The following is a 20,767-nucleotide window of genomic DNA, read 5'->3' as shown; positions in this document are numbered from 1 at the left end:
TCTCACTTTTAATTTGTTTTCCACATCAGATGCTACAAAATAGAAAAAGATTCTTAAAATCCAATTGTTGATAAGATAAATTAATTTAAAAATGCACTAATATGGCTCAGATTCAACAACTTCTGTCTGTAGTCACAAGTCTTTGGTCTCACTCAATGTTCTGCCCTCAACACTACAATGTTGAAGATCGTGTTCTACTTTAATTAAACATATGCGTGAGAGCCAAGATTTAAATTTTTCTTCATCAGTTTCCTTAAATGCTAACAGCCCTGAAAAAAGAAGACGGGCAAAAATTGGTAAAGGAGGACAAGGAGGATATTAGTTGCCTTTGGATAATCATGAGCAGCACACAAGTCTAGAAGTGGTGGAGAAGGTAGTGTGTTGGAGGGATAATTGTTGAGGACCTATCTTTCCAGCCTGCAGCTCTTGTAACACCATGCGTGTGAACCGCCATGATTGCCCTGTTGAGAAAAAGACAATGTACGCCCCTTCCCAGCAATTACGGGCCTGGGAAAAGAATGTGAAACCCAACCTCTCTGGACAGCCGTCACCAGGCTATACAACAACCTGCAGATGGAGGGGATTGGGAGACGGGCAGAAGTTGGACGGCTGAATGGATAAATTCAGGGGCACTGCTTACGAGGAACAATTAGCCAGATGCAGAAAGCATTTCACATAAAAACAAGCTACATATACTCCTCCACCGCACTCACCAGCTGAAGCCATGTTTGTTTGTTGGGGTGTGTTTCTCCAGCAGAGCGGTGAGCTGCAGCAGCGAGAGCTTCTGGAGCAGATTCATCTGTAGCACAGACTGGCAGCTAATCTGGAGCTGGGCCGAGGCCAAGCTGGGCCGATGGGAGTTCTGGAAGCTCGGCCAGCGGAGTTTCTGCGGCCTGGAGTACAACAGGGAAACAGAAGAAGGGAGGGAGCACAAATTGAGATGTGAGAAGAAGAATTTTGATTAAAAAGCAGCAGTTACAGTCTTGGGATTTGAGTAATGCTTTTGTGTACACATTAACTTAACACAGACACACACACACAGTATCTGTAGCTTTATGTACCAAGTGATCAGTTTAGGATTACTGGGATTTATGTACACATCAATCAAGAGGCTGTCTAATAGACTTAAAAACCCCACACCCCCCAAATGTAATTCTGCCCGTGGATTCCTGAAGGAAAGGCAACAGTCCCCATGGAGACCAAGCAGCATTCCTGTCAGTGTATTCAACAACATTACGTAAGGAGAGAAGTCTCAGCGTGTCCCCCTGTTTATCCTCTGCTGTCACTTTCTTTTTTGTTGCTACCTCAGTGTTTGTCTTTCTATTGTTTTGTTGTCCTTGAGCTTTTTCATGCACTAAGGTAATGTTTGGCAGGAGTTTAACAGAAGACTAAAAGCAGGTTTGGGAGCAGCAAGTTGAATTACAGTTTTCTTTCTCTGTCAGCACCAGCGTTTATTTTCACTGACTAATAGTTTTTGTCATATTTTTCTTCGGTAACATTTTTTCACTAACAAAAATGAGATGATACCAACATAAAAAAAACTCATCTATGATGACAAAAAATATGACAAAATCTTTTAACACTTGTAAACAAATACAAATGAGATGAAAGTGTTATGGCGGGATAGGTGATCCAATCTGAACCAATCTTCTTGTGTGGTAAGGAGGTCAGACGCACCCAGATGGTCAGTATTGATGTAACCAGCAAGTCAAGTAGTATACGTCTTGTAAAAAATCATGAGGGTATATTTTACATTTGATGTTAAGGAAAACAAGACCCTCTGTAAATTGTGTGGAGCGACAATCACCAGTAAAAACATAACAAACATGAAGCAAAAATTGCAGACCCCGAAATTCATGCAAAGTAACATTAAGCAGACTTTTTTTTGCCTTTTTTTTTTTAGATAGGACAGCTGAAGATATAACAGGAAAGGGGGAGAGAGAGAAAGGATGACATGCATCAAATGTGCCGCAGGCGGGAATCGAACCAGCAACCGCTGCAGAGGATTGATAGCCTCAACACATGGTGTGCACATCCTACCAACTGAGCTACAGGGGCGCCGAGAAATTCGTTTTGACACAGCATCACAAAAAATAGCCGGCCTAACCCCAGCTGGTGTGTTTTTGCTACACTTGTAATACAAAATAAGCTGAAGGAAACACCCGCTGTCTTGTACTAATTAGAGAAGTACAGGACAGTTGAACCCAGAGTTAACTTAATATTACACATATGCATTTCACACTATAGCCGTGGTATAGTTGTGGTGGTGGTTTTAGGCTACAATCTTATCATGTGATATTTAATTAACTAAAACTAGACTAAAATAATTTGGATGACTAAAATATGACTAAAACTAAATGGTATTTTAATAAAAAGACTATGACTAAAACTAAATCAAAATATAATGCCAAAATTAACAGCTAACGGCTAGATACCATGAAACATAGGTGAGAGTTTTTTTTGTTTTTTTTTAATTTGGCGACCCAACCCTTTATGATTATACTGCATTAGTAAGACGACATTTAGATCATTTAAATGTTTCTTACTGACCTGCTGGTTCTGGTCAGAGATGCTCCAACACCAGAATCCCTCCTCTCTCTCATCCCGTCTTCTCCTTCGCCCAGAGGGTTTCCCGTGCTGTCTTGGTCACTCCCATTCTCTGTCTCCTCCAGCCGGTTCTGCAGGGGAGATGATGGGCACGGCGAGGCAGAGTCCAGTGCTGAGTCTGAGTCTCCTTCCTCCTCTTCATCCTCTTCTTCCTCCTCCTCTTCTCCAGCCACAGCCTCTGACCAGGCATTAACAAAGCGCTGCAGGCCGCTGACGTGTTGAAGCACTTGCTCCAGTTTGCGTTCATCCCCCTCTTCCTCCTCCTCCCTCTCGGTGTAGGGGACGTTGTCATAAAAACTCAGCCGGCTGTCCACAGAGCCTGAGGAGCCGCGGCGCTGGCGTCTGCTCTGGCGCCCCCTTAGGATCACTGAGTTCCCGTTATCATTCCCGTTGTTATTGCGTGAACTCCCGTCCTGCAGGGCTTTGGGGAAAGTTCCAGGCTTGTGACCCTCTGGTAAGTAGAAGAAGATCATGCCGTCCTCTTCCTCCTCTTCTTCTTCTTCTTCTGCTGCTCGTCTGCTGTTGTCTTGAACGCTGAAGTTGTTTCTGCGGTTCTGCTCGTCGACTGTCATCCCGTTGCTGGCTGGGCAGGGGATGGGTGGGGCAGATTTGGGCGGGGGCGTCGGCTGTCGGTCTGAAGCCTGTTGGGGGATGCTGAACGGATCAAACCCCTCCAGGTACATCCCTCCTCTCTTACTGGAGCCTGCTGCCGTGCTGTGGCTGCGAGCCCGAGTCACTGGGCTCGGTGTGCTCACTGCACTTCCACTGCTGGCTTCGGACTGGCTACTCCCAGTGCTCCCAGTGCTGCCATTGCTGGTCTGAGTGGAGTAGGACACAGAGCGGTTCCTGTTAAGTGTCATAGTCTGAGTGGGATTGCGGAGGTGGTTGAGATTCTGGTTGAGGTTAATGCTGGAGATGTCCACACAGTTGAGCCTCCGCAGCTTGTCATCATCCAGACCTTCCTTGATGACGGGGCCGCTGATCTCTATCTTCCCACCGCTGGTGCTCCCCTTCTTCTTTCTTTTGGAGGTGGTGCCACTGCGCAGCCGCAGACTCTCCATCCTCTTGAGGAAACTCTTTGCTCTCGAGCGTGTGCTTTTACCACTGCCTCCGCTTCTGTCCAGACTTCCTCCCAGTCCTCCCATCCCCGTTTTCAAATCAAAGGTGAACTGTCCAAGCGTCTCCAGGGGCGATGGAGGCATCCCATCAGACAGGGAGTCCTCATTGGCGCATCCTGACCCGCCTGTGCCTGAAGACGAACACATGCTAGCTACAGAGCTGGCACGAGTGGCACCAGCAGGCACAGCTTCGCTTGTCAGGGTGGCGCTGTGGTTCTTCTCTTCTCCTCTTCCTCCACTCCCGCTGCTGTGGATGGAGCCCACTTCAGGCTGTTCACTAAGGTCGGTCAGCACACTCTCCGAACTGTTGCCCTCACGCAGAGCGAGTTTGCCTTTCTGGGATACTTGATCCTTTTGGAACTGTGGCAGAGCAGCATCTGTGGACAGTGAAGAAAAAACCTCCAGCTCGTCCATACGGGACCAGCGCTTGCTGTCCCTCTGGAAGGTCCAGCGGCCACTGATGGCACAAGGCTCGTCCTCATCGGAGTCTTCGCTCTGGATGGGGGTAAGGAGGGGATAAGGGAGAGGGAGGAGGAAAGAGCAAAAAGAGGAGGAAAAAAGAGAGAAGGGACAGTTAGACATTATGCACTGCTACGTTTTCCATTTCTTCTCCAACATTCCTCACCTTGGTCCAGGAAACTTTCTGGAGTTATGGAATTTACTTTATAATTGTTGCACTTGCACATTGCCTTCTTCATGTCTAGTTCTCATTAAGTTGTTACAGTGGTTATCTTTTCGTCTGCTTGTCATTAGCGTACCACGTCATATTATCTGATTGTTGCTACTTATCATCGTCTTCTTATTGCCTTTGTTGTAACTACTTCATCTGTTTGGTTTGCACTGGTTTGTATTGTCTGTACTCAGTAAGCTACTGGATGCTTAAACTTCCTTGCGGTGTAAAAACTAATACTTAGCATGTCAAATGAATGTTCAACTTATTCATTGTTATTTTTTGTACGTTTTTCAAAGAAAATCGACTCTGTCCACCAATTCAAGCATGATAAATATGTGAAATCAAACATTTTGAGTATGTAGCTACATGTCTTGAAAGTTTCCAGTGGCACCACTCACAGAAAAAAATTCCTTAACATACTAAAGATAACTAATTAATAACGTATATAAGTAAGCACATGAAATATACTGATATACAATGGCTGTCAAATGTTTCATATCACAAGAACCTTTACATAAGAACACTGAATGAGGATTTCTCCAAGAAGATGTTTCACATGCCGATATCACCTGACAAGACATCTGTTTTACCTAACGTTATCTTAAACTGAGGTCTTGTGCAGAAGCTTATGACTCAAGATGAAACAAAGATATTTACAGTCAGCAATTTACTGAGTCACATATAGCATTATGCACCTTTACAAAATGCACACACCTCCCCCAGTTTGGTTAATCTATCTCAGGGCCTGGAAGGAGTGCAGGAAATTCCATTATGACCCCCATAGCTCCCAGTGCAGCCGGCCAGACTGGGGTCATTCCCCCCCTACAGTCTTTGTCCCTCTCTGTCTGTACAGAGACAGTCACTCTTAGATACACTGCTACTGTCACAATCTATATTCTTTACCTCTGACAGAGATATCAGCCCTATTTCAAACACTAACACACACAAACACGCACACATGCTAAACTAGAAGATTTCAAAGGAGAATTCTTTACAATTTCTAATCAAAGTGGGGGACCAAAGCTCAAAAAACCAAACCACATGCCACAATTTAAAACCTCCCTCTCTTTATTTTTCTAAAGCTGTATCTATAATCTGAACTCACCAAAACACAAACACTTTCTTGTATCTGTCAAAATAAAAAGTGTAGAAAGCAACAATATAATTGTCTAACGTTGTTTCTATTTTGTGTGTCCCATCTCTCAGCTCTTAAATTACCATATGATACAACTGATGTGTTGTTTAGCCTTGTTTGAAGTTTAGACAGCAGTTGATTTGAGATTTTTTTAAGCGACAATTAGAGCAACCTTCACAAAGTTGCCAGGAAATTAGCATTTTGAATAAAAAGTTCCAGTAGAAAAAAGATCAAATCCAATAATCCATGTTCCACTAGTTGAGTGCCAGTGTTCCTGTTTCACTGCTCGCATGGGCTCCACATACAGGCATCATTAATCATATGTTCTGCAGTGGAAACATGATGTAATGTCAAACAGAAATGAACAAAGAGTGTGAGCTATCCCCGCAACGTACATGGCTTTTATTTAAGTCAGTGATTTGAAAAGGACAATAGAGATTTTCGTGACATTTTTAAATTCCATCGTGGAGTTTTTCTCAAGTTAAGTTGATTGGACTGTAAGATAACGACAGTGTTCACAGACCATTTATCAACATTCATATCTTATCGTCAAACCATCAAGCCACCAAAGCATGCGCTGCAACAGTGACTCTGCTCTGAACATCACAAGGAGTCTGCAGAATGAAAACTATTTATAAATTACAATTAAACAGATAGAACAAACCAGAAAGAAGGAGAAACTGGTAGGTGGAGATTTAAATGAGAGGGAATGTTAAGACACGAGGAGATCAATGCATTCCTAAGCTGTCTAAAGGGGGGTTGTCGTCCAACAACGATGGCAAATAACCTCTTTGACTCTTCTCTTCTCTGTTGACTCCTGAAATGAAAGGTGCCACAGAAAGGGTCAACCTAATGAATACCACCACACAGAACAAGGATGTTACTATGTAGCACTTAAGGCCATTATGGAATTAAGGTTAATTTGTGAGAAAAGAAGCATTTTTGTCAACAAGAATGTTAGTCTGAACTTTGTAGTTACATGAAACACACCGGGTCTGAAACTGGGATATTCACAGAATTATCCTTCCTTTCTTGGAAGTGGAAAAATACTTTCCACGAGGTCTGTTTCCTTGAAAGTGAAATCTAAGACTGTGGTGTTGGAGTGAGTTACATTTCTCTTAAAATCTAAGAATGCCACAAAAACAGCATACTTTTTTTGGAGAGCCAGAAGTATGAGGAAGTATTTGAGAAAAAGGAGGGGAACACGCCTTGAGTAGGGGGCAGTCCTGCTGAATGCAACCCCTTCATTTAGACATTAAGGCTATCCTCCTTCCCCTTAGGGTCCTCACAGCCCACTTGATATAGAAATAAACCCAACAGGTGCCTTCTCATTAAACAAGATGAGAGAAAACACAGCTCTGCGCGCCCTGTGGCCACCACTGAACTGATGGTTGAGGCGAGCAAACGCAATTGTGGTTGCAGGAGACGTGCAAAGGGGCTTTTTGCAGTCAGGAGTGGAGTTAATGTGTGTGTGCTTGTGTACTTACTCTCTTTCTTTGTGGTGATATCTCCAGTCTCATTAGAGCACACTTGTTGAGGGTGTTCAGTCTCCTGTGAACAAACACACATGCAAAATTGGTTACATTCTATTCTCCCGATATTCCCTAAAACACAAATCTCTCATCACTAAGCCCACTTTTACAATGTACAAAAAAACGCTGCTAACACCCACTAACATCTGGATTTTGTTTTCAATGGGAAAGGGTACAATTGACATTCAATCATTCAGTTTATTGGCTGTAGCTCTGATCCGCAGTGATGGAAACATGACACCAGGGTGGATGTGCTAATTTTTGAACTTTCTCTCGGTGGAGGCAGTAAACGTTTGTCACTTCTGTCGGTTACTTCTGAGACTCTTTTGCCCCTTTTTCATCACATGTGCTATATGACTTGACTCGGTGTGCCAGCCAACCAAGTTTGCACCTGCTTGAAGGAGTGCGTTTAACTTAAAAATTCTTGTCTTTAGTTGAGAATCTGCATGGTGAATAAACATTTTATTTCTTTTCATCAACAGTAACTTAAAACAACTCCTATCCAGCTGAAAGCGAACATGAAATAGTAAAATAAAGCAGAGAGTACAAATAGCAATTCAGGAGAGAAACTAAACTTCAAGCCACAGAGATTCAGTTAGAAGCTAAAAAAAAGTACTTTTTAAAATATCTTTCTCTCTTCTCTCCTGCACAGATTTGAGCTGAGACTCAGTTTTCCTGCACATCAGAAAACCAAAACAAAAAGGCATCTACTAACAATGGCATGTTTAAAAAAAACTGTATATATATGCTAATTTTGATGTAAAAATGGGTTTACAGGATGTATGATGGAAGAAAGGATGAAACAGGATGACAAACAGATGAAGAAGAGGAGACAGACAGAGGAGGAACTCTGAGTGCACCCAGGCTGGCTAATGAGCTGCTGAAGGATAATCCCCATATGAGCGGGAAGAGAATGAGAGCAGGAGACAGAAAAGGAGAGAGCGAGGAGAATGAAATCTGCTGGAGTGGCGACGACAACTTGGGGAGGGGGGGGGGGCAGAAAGCTTATCCCCCCAGCCACCTGGAGAAGGGGAGCGAGGGTGGTGGTGGTGGTGGGGTCCACCCTCTGGAGAGCTCTTAGAGCAGATCATGTAACAATGGAGAGATGAAGGGATGGGAACTGAGGGATAGTTGGGGCGGCTGTAGGGAGGGGAGGGGGGTGAAAGGCTGCCAGGAGAGGAGACATTGAGATGATAGCTTCCAGATGTATGGACGGACACCTGCTGTGGTTTATTACTTAGAGTCAGAATTCGATGAAGGAGTCGACTCCATTAAAGAGCCATTAACCTCCTCCTCATATGTTAATTAATATGGTGGGGACAAGAACTAGCATGCAAACCAAATCCTCTCCAATGATACTTAATGGCCCCTAGCCCTTTTTTATATACACAAACAACGATGAGTCGATCAAAAGAAATTTAATCAGCAGCAACTTTGGTAATTGATAAAAGGTTTCAGTCATTTTTCCAAGCAAGAATTTCAGAAAATTGCTGGTTCCAGCTTCTTAAATGTAAGAAATTGCTATTTTTTAGAGTCTTGATGTTTGTGATTGTAAATGAAAAACCTATAGGTAATAGGTAATGTAATAAGTTATAGAGTCCCCCTTGAAAACCTCTCAGACTAAATGATTAATTGATCAAAACATTAAAATAATCAGAAAATGAAAATAATTGCAGCCCTAAAGCTAAGATTTCTGAAACTTATTGAAGCTTTAAGACCATTAATTCCCCCCAGTTGTGGGTAGCAAATGAGGCAGAGCATCCTATGTCTCTTACCACATGAAAAGAGCAACTGAATGTAAAGAGCGTTGCGTGACTGTAGCAATGCTGCAGTGAGGTATGTGCTTGCCAGGACAATACAAAAGTCTCTAATGACTGAGGTAAACACGATCAGCCCCAGAGGAAGAAGAAAATAATGAGGGGAGTTGGTATGGGCATAGTAAACTAAATGGAGAGAAGGGAAAGGTATAGTGCATGGCTCCAAGGTGCTTATCGTGTCATTCTTTCATCTCATCGGCAACTTTCCAAAGCATATCTTCGTTTGAAGTCATGCCCTCATGGTTTCATTTGAGGACGGGGGACAAGAGATAGTACAGAACAGAAGAATGAGAATAATGATGCATAACTTCAAAAGAAAGAAAGCAGAAAATGTTTGGTAAGACTTGTAATCTCACCTGCAGAGAGCTTCAATAGCGTCCCGATCAAGGAAGTCATGGTCTCTGGTGACTGAGGAGATGTCAATGGGAAACTGGGCATCTAAAAACAGAAAGTCAGATTAGTGTGGGTATCTTGGTGCTGCAGATCGGATCAAAACTAAAGATACAACCCCTAGCCTTAAAAAACACCCACCCACCCACTGAAACACCCACCAGGGCCTTCCGTCCCACCTTCTCCCCCCCATACAGCCCCGATGAAAAGCTAAAAGAGGAAGCAGCGTCTTAGCCGACCAAACAAACACAGCTGCAGCTTTCAGAGCTGGCAGGCAGGGGGGATGTGGAGCACAGAGGGAGAAAACAGGGGATTGATTGAAGAATGACAATAGGTACTCCACTGCTGCTCAGAGGTCCCACTTCCTTTTCTCCTTCTCGTTCTTTCTACCTCATTAACAGGATCACTTATCGACCGAGTCGCAGATAAAGTGTGCCTTAAATCATACAGAATATGTAGTCTGGTATGGGGATGGATGGGTAGATTTGAAGATCTGGAATGTGTTGACCCAACCCAAAATGGGAATCTTGCCTCTTAACCCCTAGGGGGCTCTGATGATAAGAAAATGCTATTCAAGGCACCTTTAGCCCACTGTACTACGACAGGCCTATCACCCTGCTTATCTTTAGTGGGGCAATAGTCTTGACAGCACAGACAATAGAGATTGTCCAACAGACACAAGGGAAGGAAAAATGTGTCATGCATCGGCACAAATTCCTACTCGTGTGGAGGCGGCTGTGAGTGACAAACCAGTGAGGATGTTAAACCTGCACACTGATTGATTTTGTGTTTCTGTTCATGTATGTATAAAAACAGCCTCATCACCTGTGCAGCAACACAATGAGCTTTCCATTCAAATAGGAAACCTTTTCACGGTTAAGTGGCAACAAGCAATGACCTGTTGACAACGGTAGCTTGGTCCTGCTGTCATCGTCCTGTAGTTACATAAGGCCAACTGGAGGACCCACGGCATGCCATAGTATAGCTGGAGTAACTACATGGAGCTTAAAGAATGTTTGATGTATTTTTGGGAGTGTGTATTTAAAACTCAAGAGTCAGGCAAAGCAGTCTTTCTCAACCATTTGTCATTGTATGAATAACTTTGGAGGGTCCAGAAAACATGTTTTGTGTTTATATTAACAAGGTTAGAAAGACCTTTGGTCCTCAATGAATGATTATATAAGTTACTATATGGTTAATGTTTGGAATATAGCAGTTTGGTTTGTGTGGATTTAATTGCAAAAGCACAGCAAAGTACTGCTACTGAGAAGAAGCACACGCCTCAGTAATGTTATGCTGTGTGTGGTGTGTACGCATGCAAAAGGGCATGTTGGTGTTTTGTGTGCTTTACAATTTATACATTGGTCTTCTATATGAGTTAAACATCATGAGTGGGTGCATGCTCACAGTTTGGTAGAATGACTTCTACTATTTTATTTACATGATTTATGATAATGTTTGAGCTCAGTTTAATCCAAATCCAAGAAAAAGTGTTTCATTAGCTCACTAACATTCATAGATCAGCTAGACTAATTTTTAGTTTAGCTTTTTTTTAGTCTGCAGATGTTCAAATAAGTGAAGTACAAATGTAAATTGGAAAATCCATCTGATTTTGCCATGATTCCCACAATACCTGAGGTTTTCTTATGCAGGGTTTCTGCAAGTTTAAGGCAGAAGACCTTTTAAGACCATTAGAAACACAGTTTAAGACATGATTGTATATGACTGATGTTTAGCTGCTGTAACGTCCAGAGCACCTCTGCTTTAGTGTGGGTGTAGATCCAAATGCTGTTCTGACCGGGCTGCACAGGTTGCACTAGTGATTATTGGTTCTGGGTTCAATTTTATAGTTGTTACAGCATGATCAATATACATTCCACATTTAAAAGTGAGACTGAAAACTGCAACTTGTCAACCTGTCAGACCTGTCAAAATCCTATGACATTTTAAAGCGTAAAATGTAATAATTTGACCCCAGGACACCCTGTCAACAGCAATGACAATACAGTCTTTTTGTCCTTCCTATCTCCATTATTGCCACTTGGGGTGGGAGTATGGGCGGTGTCTCACAGGTGTCCTTACCTTCGTAAAGCTGGGCATACTGCGGGAACCCTGCTGCTCGGAGCCAGGTACAGGCCTCTTTGGCTTCAATCTCTGCAGAGATAAAGTGGAAGAATACAAAGGCACGTTAGGTGTTGTGGGGGGACACTTAAACCACCTAAACAGAAAATGTAATCTAAGCACACATAGAGAATCACTCCAAATAGCCTGTGATAACATGGGTGATTTACTAAAAACATCCTTGAGAATACAACAAGCACACGGTCTTTGTGGTCAAGTGTAAATGAAACAGAATTTGAAAAAGGGAAATTCTGTTAAATTATCACAGCCAGACAAAAAACTCTGACTTTGAGCACTTTAACATACCAGCAGCTGATCAGATGCAAACCCCTTGACCTTGTTAGCTATCTCACGCTCACACTGCATGAACGGCCCTCACACCCAAAGTGTGCACCACTTAAGCTCCTTATCCAGGTAAGGCAGTAGTTTTCATAGTTCACAGAGATATCTCAGACAGAAAACGCCAGCATGGAGCCTTTTCCAGTTTGATGACTGTGCCCCTAGATATAAATATGACATTTTATAACATTTTTAATATTGTAAAACAATATATATATATTCATGTAAAAGAGAATGTTTTACATACATATCAGATATGTTTCTCAAATGTTCATTAATGCCAGTGCTACAGTTGAATATGTTCAATGCTTCTCCAACACTGCCAGAGAAACCCGTCCATAAGACCATTTAAACACAAGGTGTGACATTTGGGCTTGATATGCTAACTACTGACTGGATGTTGAGGTCCACTGTGTCAGAGGAGCCGTGGTGACGTCTCCCAATTATCTGCGAAAGTCCCTTAGTTGACGTGCCAAATGGCTACAAACACCCCAGCCTCCTCGACTGCTCCATCACCCCCACAGTGAGCAATTTGTAGGAAGAAGACAGACAGAGACATGTCTCCAGGCCTTGAGGAGCTAAGTTTACAATGTCCTCTTTAGTGGAGTGACAGCAAGTACAAACGTAGCACAACCTTGAGAAAGACTTGTAAAGAAAAACCTGTAGAACAAAGGCAGGAAAAGTCATTGGTAAACCATGGATGAAAGTGACAACATACACAGCAGATGGGAAACATTCAACTGAAATACTTTCCAATCCTGTTACCAATGCAAAACCTGTGCATCAAGTCTAAAATTCAGGCAGGAGGATTAAAAGTTTATATTTCAAATTCTACAATCCTTGCATTAAGACGTAGTAATGCCCTTTATGCTTTTAATAGGGGTGCTATGTTTGGCTGAGCGTGACTGAGCTAATAGTAACCACCAGTGAAGAGATTCAGAGTAGTTTATTTTATCTTTGAAACACCAGTCTGGCAGTTCCACCTCATTTCAAGGCTACATTACACCAAGTAACTGTTCTGTTTTTAACAGAAGCTCAAGAGCAGGAGCATAAAAGGAGAACAGACTGCGCCTGAAAAGAGACTAAAGACTTTTCAGTACTTTAGTGGAGACTTATGGAGTTAATAAAGAAATAAATGTGCAATAAATAATGTTAAACAAGTGAGACATTAACAGCTGGGAATTGACTCGACAAGGACAAAAGAAAGGTAACCATAAAGTACTGTCAGACAGACACTGAGGTCAGAAGAAGACTGCTGCTCCAAAGGGTCTGGGCTCAACCATATACGAGCATTTACATACCAACAACAAGCCAAGACGGCAGACAAACCCACTAACAACAAGGTGTGACACGACCAAGACAGGGTCTCCCCTCTGCCACTGCAGGGGCCAGCCCTCCTAAAGCAAACCGCTGTGACACCAGCATGCACCCAAGTGTCAAATAACGCATTAACAACGATGTTTAAACTCTATTATGAGCTCTGTTTTTCCCTACAGATGTGAGATGGAATGCCTCAGAAACGATGTGCTCCGGAGGGTGTGTTGAGCATAGTATTTTTGGAGCGTAGTGAACCAAGAGGAACGTAGAAACCAGAGAATAATTATACCAACATTCTTGAGAGCAAGCACTGCGTAGGGTTAGAGATTCTTGTGTTTGCTTGTGTATCTATGTGTGTGTCAGTGTGTGCACATGCAAGCTTGTGTGTTTGCAAAGACCAACCTCATGTTTAAAGACAAACCACTCAAAAGACAGTAAAGCTATTGAGATGCAAATTAGACATACAAACACATGGTTAGCTTTCCACCCCCAAACCCCAAAAAAGAAGGCTATGGGATCCATTAAGTGCCTTTGGAGGGGAGCTATCCAGTGACACACCCCACTGGACTAGAATGTGTGTCAAATCTACTTTACAGTGATATAATGTGGGCTTGCTGTGCCTAGGAAACAAAATAATGACAGCATTCACGAGGCAGATGGGTACAACTGAATAATATTTGTCAGTACAGCACATTGTGTCTCCATTCATTCATAGGGTGAAGCAAGAATATTTTTCTATCTTTTGTTTGGCCGCAGGAAGTGGACAGGGGCATGGGGCATCTGGCACAAACAACCTAACAATAGAGCCATGCACACATAGGTTCTTATGAATCTAGAACTTTAAAAAAAATCTCGATCAACAAAGCCATAAAAGAGGTCTATAAGAATATCTCTGGTCATAAAAATGTCATTGTGTAACACCCCACCCAATCCTTTACATTTCTGTCGAGATCCATGGGTGTATTTTAGTTTTTCTCTTCCCTCACTGTCCACCCCAATTCCTTAGCCTCGCCAGGGAACTACCTCACTTCCTCTTCCTGCTTCCCTCACAGGAAGAGAGCCAAGCGGCGCTGCAGTGGCCACCGACCACCCGGCTGTAAGGCCCTGCCTTCGTTTGTTCCTGGCCAGATAATAGGCGGAGAGGCAGCCAAGACAAACACTGGCTCCGGTGATTGTGTGTACTTACCGAAGGTCCTCATGGTTAAAGAGCCACACTGGACAAATATGTCTTACAGCGAGCACTTAGCACTTCAATATCTTCAATCACCAAGTTTATCAGATAAAAAACTATCTTGATAATGACGATGATATCTGGTCTACATGAGCCAAGTTGGCTGAAGAACAAGGAATTACAACTGTGAAAGGAGTTAGGCCACCCCCAAAGATTCAATACCAACTATAGTAGTGACAATACTAAAGCTGCAACTTGCGATTATTTTCATTATCGAGTAATCTGTTGATAATTTTCTTGATTAATCAATTAGTCATTTATTCCAGAAAATTGTGAAAAATGTTGATCAGTGTTTCCAAGTGTGAGAGGTGATGTCCTCAAATGTCATTTGTCTTTGTCCACGACCCAAAGATATTCAATCTATTATCATAGAGAATTAAACAAACCAGAAAAAAATCACATTTGGGAAGCTGAGGTCAGAGAATTATTATTTTTTTTTCTGAAAAAACAAGTCAAATTGAACAATCGGAATAGACTGGTTGAATAATGAACTAATCATTGCAGCTCTAGAAAATATTCCATGTTGTGACAAACTAATTACGCTATAGTTGACCACACATTCTTGTATGCACAGTGCAGTTTCTGGAGCAGCACATTCATGAACCATTTCATGTTCAGATGTACATTTTTATTTAATGTAATAACTTAGTGCCAGTAATTGTAATTACTGTAAAACACATAATAGTCCACAAGAACTGTGTCAGCCTTTTGTTATTTTGACCCCAGAGACTGGAGGCTACAAGCTATAAGAGCAACATAAGGTATCAACAGCATGCCGCTGACTGCAAAAGGTAACCTGCTAAACCACATCCATCTCCTGTTTTGTAATCTTATTGCTGTCACTGACAGATGGACAAATAGACAAACAAACATCTGGAAAGGTTAATATGAGAATCTGTGTACAAACCAGACCAGAACTTCTGGTGTTGCTGAGGGGCCCACACAGGATGTCTGAAACATGTCCGTCAGGCAGGACAGAGAGACAGATGGTTATTTGGGTTACATAGGCTAAATTGTGTGTTCTTTGATAATTTAGACTAATTTTAAACTGAATGTATCACTTTGTGGAGAGAAATGCAGACAAATTTTCTCAGCTGGAATGAAAACGATAGCCACACATCACAGTGAGACATACTCCCTCTCAGTGGGAAAGAGAGATGAGAGCGATTATCAGAAGATAACATGACTAATAAGAGCAAAGCCGATGCTAATAGAGATTTCATATGGATCACGAGAGGCTTTTCCTTTGGGAACTGGCCAAAGGTGGACTGGTGAGCAGCCAGTCAGGGTTAAGCTTCACCCACTCACTGCCCAGCAGCATCGAATTCTAAAATTATCCACCATAGTCTTTTCTTTGCTTTCCTTCTCCCTGCTCTCACCCTCATCTCCTCTGCTCTTTGCTTACTTCAACTCTGCTCGGCCCTTCTCTTCTCTCCTTTCCTGTGGCAGGAAATTCTCACAATTGCCGACCAAAGTTTCCCTCCATCGCAGGAGGCAGCGGGATCTGGGTTGGCTGAGTCTGAATGCTCCAGCTCCAGTGGGAGTTTGTCAGCAGCTAGCAAACAAAGGATGCTGCTCCCCACCTCAAAGGCTCTGCTACATACATGGCAAACTGGAGGTCAAGAGTCTGAATACAGTTATCACTGGGGCTGGCTCTTTGAAGTTGGCAAGATAGTGAAGAATGCTTGACTAACAACTGTTGTGAATTGAGGTGGCTTATCTGGCTTACCCCGATCATCGCCGGGTCTCAAAGTGCCGACTGTAAAACAACCCAAAAGGCAGTGCAAAGGGTTCTTATCAAGTCCAGGTCTGAGTGGGTCACTCTGAAGGAGCTGCAAAGTGGGTCTAGACAGGTGTGATAAACCACGCCAGACTCCGTGGCTCAGCAGTAATCTACAGCAAGCAAAGCCAGGAGCATGGATGCTGCTGATGTTTGTCCTTCACCTTAATGGTGACAAAGACAAAGTCCTGATTTGTTCATGAACTTGAAGAACGTGTTTCTGAGGATTTCTGAGCTGCTTACACTACAGAGCTTATGATACTTTCTGAAGAATGCATTTCACACATGCACAGATCATGTATCATGTATCTTCTATCTTCTATACGTCTGTGTGGTGAAAACAAATTGGGGATACACTGATGTCAGCACAGAGTCTACACCCACACCCTCTGACAGGGCTGGGTATATAACTTCAACATTTTGCATGGCACTGACCAAATTGCTTCTACATTATTGTGTACTGAAAAATGCCCAGTTATTCAATACCAAATTTGATACTGAAAGATTAAATCTCTTATCATTGAGAACATAAGCATGCAACATGCTTGTACCAAGATCTAATAATACTAGTGTTTGTCTTTTGAACATTACCCGTTGTAGAGGAATGCATGAAAAACACTACGCTAAAAGCAGAGATTGGGATCATTGTTTTTCATTTTAAGTAATTGTACCGTAACGTGTGATGATGAAATTTACGTCACACGAACCCTAGCGGAACCTTGTTAAATGTAACACTTAACTGATTGATGATCCAACACTTTGTTCAACAATTTCACAAATGATCCCAATGTCCTTAACAGCTTGAATCAGTATGATAGTATCAGGACAACTGGAGACAACAGCTTTTTTTGACGTGACTAATGCAAAATCCCTCCAGTACTGGAATGCAAAGATGGGCGATAACAGATTTTCTTCCTGATGGCTATTAGGTTTTGCAATTCCACGGTCGAGACAGCTGGTGTTTCCCTGAGAGGGTCTGGCTGTTAGCTAAGTGAGATGATGCCAGGAATATTACCATCTGGCCGGCTTCAAGCTATGCCCTGTTGACACACACACGAAAGAATAATGAGGTTACTACCACGGTCCATTCCAGTTATCTACCACCAGCCGGTGCAGGCACGAATGCATTGACACATAAGCAGGAAAACCCACAGCTGGCCCACATGGATCATCACAGAGCTAACCCCAAAGGCCCCTGTGCTCCCTGATGAAAGATTTATGCTCACATGGACAGCCCTAGCCGTGGATCAGGTGACCAGGCACATAAGCTTTCCACAGCCAGATGACAGTCTACCTGCCTGGACCTCCTCCTAATAATATTTATTTAGCCAGAGTAGCTGCAGCAGAGGGAAGGTAAGAGCAAAAAATGAACATATGCGTATCCTTACAGGACATGAAGAACCAGAGTGCCAACTGGATGTAAATCTTTCAGATAAGGCCCCAGCTCACTTCCTGTTTGACAAAGAGTGCAGATGAAGTGTGTTTCCTTTATTTGCTCTTCACCCAACACAACAACCAATTGCTAAACCATGTCCTGACAGAAAAACTGAAGAAACATGCTGAAGAACAAAGAGTGGAAACAAAAAATGTAGTTCCTAGTATTTCTGTCATTTAACTACTTCTCTGTTGTCACGTGTGTGGAAATGTCATACTGTCTCCATATTGGTAGTTAGTGTAGGTAATGTTCATCCAGCTTGCATCATGATGTCTGTGAGAGTCTCTAAGCACGTTCTTAATGGTTATATGGCTCAACTGCACTTCGCTGTGCTCATATCTGTTCCAGACCAGAGGCAGCTGATAAGGAGCCATGTGCTGGAACAAACCGTTAAAACAGAGACAAAGGGACAGAGCCTACAAATCAAATCGAGCCTGCCAGCACAGAACTGAACATGGGATTTTATACAGCCACAACAACACATCCCCTCAGATCCCCCCTCGTTGGCAAAAGGTCGGCAGTCAGGCAAAAGGCGCAGGCACTTAAACAAACTGGAGGTACTGGGATGGCAGAAATGTCGCAGACTGGTACTATACCTTGTGATAATCTTAAAGGACACTAAATGCGACTTATAGGCTCAACATTCCAGTTCACGACCCTGTTTCCACAACACGGATCAAACTTTCATCCAATTCAAACAGAGTGTGTGCTATTCATGTGGCTTGCCTTCACTGTGTGCGTAAAAGAGGAGGTTTTGAGCAAAGATTTGTATCGAGTTAGAGAATAAGACTCAACATTGTCATATATAATTTGCTAAAACTTGTAGATGAGCCAAACCAGTGAGTTTTAACCAGGAGTGAGGACACTGGAGACACGGAATTATGCGCAAAGCGGAGAGATTTCTTATCTGACAGCCCGCAGCGTTGCGCCTTAAATACGACTTCAAGCCTGTTTTACTTGCTGATAAACTTCAACCAAACATTTAGGGTCTTCAATACTAATAATACTTAAAAAATAAGCACATTATAAACTACTAATTATACTTACACTCAAGCTATATGTCCCCTGGATAAACATTAAACCGCTTGAATGTGTGGACACATTTGAATATAACTCAAGTAATAGTAAAAAAAAAAAAAAAAAAAAAAAAAAAAAAAGACGTAATATAATGATCATTAAACTGACTTACGTGTTAATATCATGTTTTAATGTCTCGTTCGCGACCAGCCTCAGCATAAAACCAAACTCCAGGCTGCGCCCCGGCGGCAGGCTACGACTGTCCAGTCAGGTCGACTCCACTGTTAAGACGAAGCCCGCATGATAAATCCAGCGTACACAACTCAAAACTACACAGTCGGCTGCAAATGTCCTCTGACGGTCGCGCAGGACAGTAAATCCATGGTTATAATTTGATTTGGCTGCGATTAATCAGAATCCCACAATCTTTAAATCCTTTTCCAAACGCCGTGAGTCCCTGAATGAAGCTGCGGTCCCCAGCAGGAATGTGAATGGAGTGAGGAGTGATTCAAGCTTTAGGAATGGGCAACTCTGCCGTGGCTCCACCCCCACCCACCCCGCTCCACTCTGCTGCTCCCCACCTGATAAGGAGCTGGAGACGCACAGATCCACTGGGAACAACCCCGGCAGATCATAATGTGGAGAGAAGTTTATAACGGTTAGATCTGTCTCAATAGTAGCGCATCAATTATGACACCAAAGTGGCTCCTTTCAAAAAAATCATTTATTGCCTTCTCATCCACTAAATTCTTTATTATCCTTTATTTATTAATTATAAATTTAAGTAACGAACTTATACTTAAAAATGTGCTGTTCAAATGCTACCCATACGAAATCGAAAGTGATTAACTGAGCTCCCCAGGATTCCCCTGTATTCATTTCGGATCCTGCCTCGTCTGAGCCTCTACCACCTCCTCTAATACACCAAAGGTTGGTACCCAGTTTGCATATCATTAGAAAATACCGCAGACAACTGAGCGACGCTCTTTTGTGACGGGAGATTAGTCTGAAAAGCTCAGTGAAAAGAGAGCTGTTGCAGGTATGGTAATGCCCATTCGGTCCTGCCCCTGTCCATGGCGCACGTACTTGACTCTACAATAACAAGACATTTAGTGATAAATAAAGGGCAGATTTGAGGAAGTCTTAATGATGTAAATACCCCGATAGCACTACATTGAACAGACTTTAAAAACATCTAAACAAAGTCAGTATAAGTACTATAATTAGTAGCTAATTATTGTAACAATATGATCTAAATGTGGATTTCTTGATACTTGACAGGATGCAAGGCTCCCAGTGAGCAACAAAAATGTCTTTTCCTATTTTTTCACGTAGTAAAAATGTGGTTATATCAATGTGGCACAAAACAGTTTTAAAAATCATTCTGATAATTTGTTCAGTTTAGGTTGATAGAGAAGAATGTTGATTAGTTTGAAGGCATTTCTCCAAAGTCATATTTCACTGGTAGGTGAAACATGGTCTTAACATAATTTCGCTGGTGAACACAGTCGCTTTTTAAGTGACTTTTCAGCTAAACAATGCTCACTGGGTTACAAGTCTTGAATGTAAAATAACAAAATGGTGGATCTTGCCAAGCCTAGTGCACATGCAAAAGTATGTAGGCGTAGTTTGGACCAGGGTGTATTATAGAGTGTCAAAGTTGGTTTCTTAAACAGAGAGATGTAGTGGATGAGTGGGTTAAACACAGCAATTTTATCCAAAAGACTGATGTTACTAGTCCTGTGGTGCAATTTTTTTTGCCTTTCAACTGAGAAATCTGGATGTAGATGAAGCTCCAAAGTTACAGGAGGTTATTATTTGCACCTCTACAAGGTGCAAATAATAACCGAATAAAAAAAATCACTGTTGTAAATATTGGTGAAATATGGTTTAAATGTCAATGTTCAATCAGTCTCTTCAAATAGTCATTGATAAGGAAGTTCACTTCTGAAGCTATTCTGAATCTCTTTTCACAAGTGACCATAGTCGTTTTTTAAGCATCTTTTCAATGGAAAAATGCTCACTGGACTAATTTACATAACAATGTGATTTCTGTGTCTACCTAAAGTAGTGCTTTTGGCAACTGTATAATTTCCAAAATTGTTGGTGCTTTGCTGATAGTTCTCAGATTCACAATAATTTGTGTGCCAGTGTAGGGAAATGTCACACATTACTCATTTATAATTATTTCAAAACAACCTGTCCACCTTTTTCCCTCTCCTCACATCCTCCGGGACTTTTCTTCCACAGTTTTC

At 42.3% G+C, this 20,767-nt stretch overlaps 1 protein-coding gene across 3 annotated transcripts in view; it reads right to left on the bottom strand.

Annotated features, from left to right (window-relative positions):
- Nucleotides 1–20,767, bottom strand: part of dlc1 (DLC1 Rho GTPase activating protein) — a 101,566-nt gene that overhangs the window by 9,912 nt on the left and 70,887 nt on the right. For 2 of the 3 annotated variants that reach the window (XM_084715337.1, XM_084715335.1), the window contains 5 exons: nt 11,355–11,426; nt 9,239–9,320; nt 7,021–7,084; nt 2,551–4,220; nt 714–893 (listed from right to left, as the gene is read on the bottom strand). In XM_084715337.1, coding sequence (XP_084571463.1) covers nt 714–893; nt 2,551–4,220; nt 7,021–7,084; nt 9,239–9,320; nt 11,355–11,426 — 2,068 coding nt within the window. Of the gene's footprint in view, nt 1–713; nt 894–2,550; nt 4,221–7,020; nt 7,085–9,238; nt 9,321–11,354; nt 11,427–18,684; nt 19,024–20,767 lie in introns of those variants that run through there. The other variant, XM_084715336.1, reaches the window with a different exon arrangement.

Source organism: Lutjanus erythropterus, chromosome 3, assembly GCF_056507025.1.
Source record: "Lutjanus erythropterus isolate fLutEry1 chromosome 3, fLutEry1.hap2, whole genome shotgun sequence".
In the NCBI taxonomy this organism is placed as follows: domain Eukaryota; kingdom Metazoa; phylum Chordata; class Actinopteri; order Lutjaniformes; family Lutjanidae; genus Lutjanus; species Lutjanus erythropterus.
Note: the sequence above shows the minus strand (reverse complement) of the source record. Positions and strands in the feature narration are given on the sequence as shown.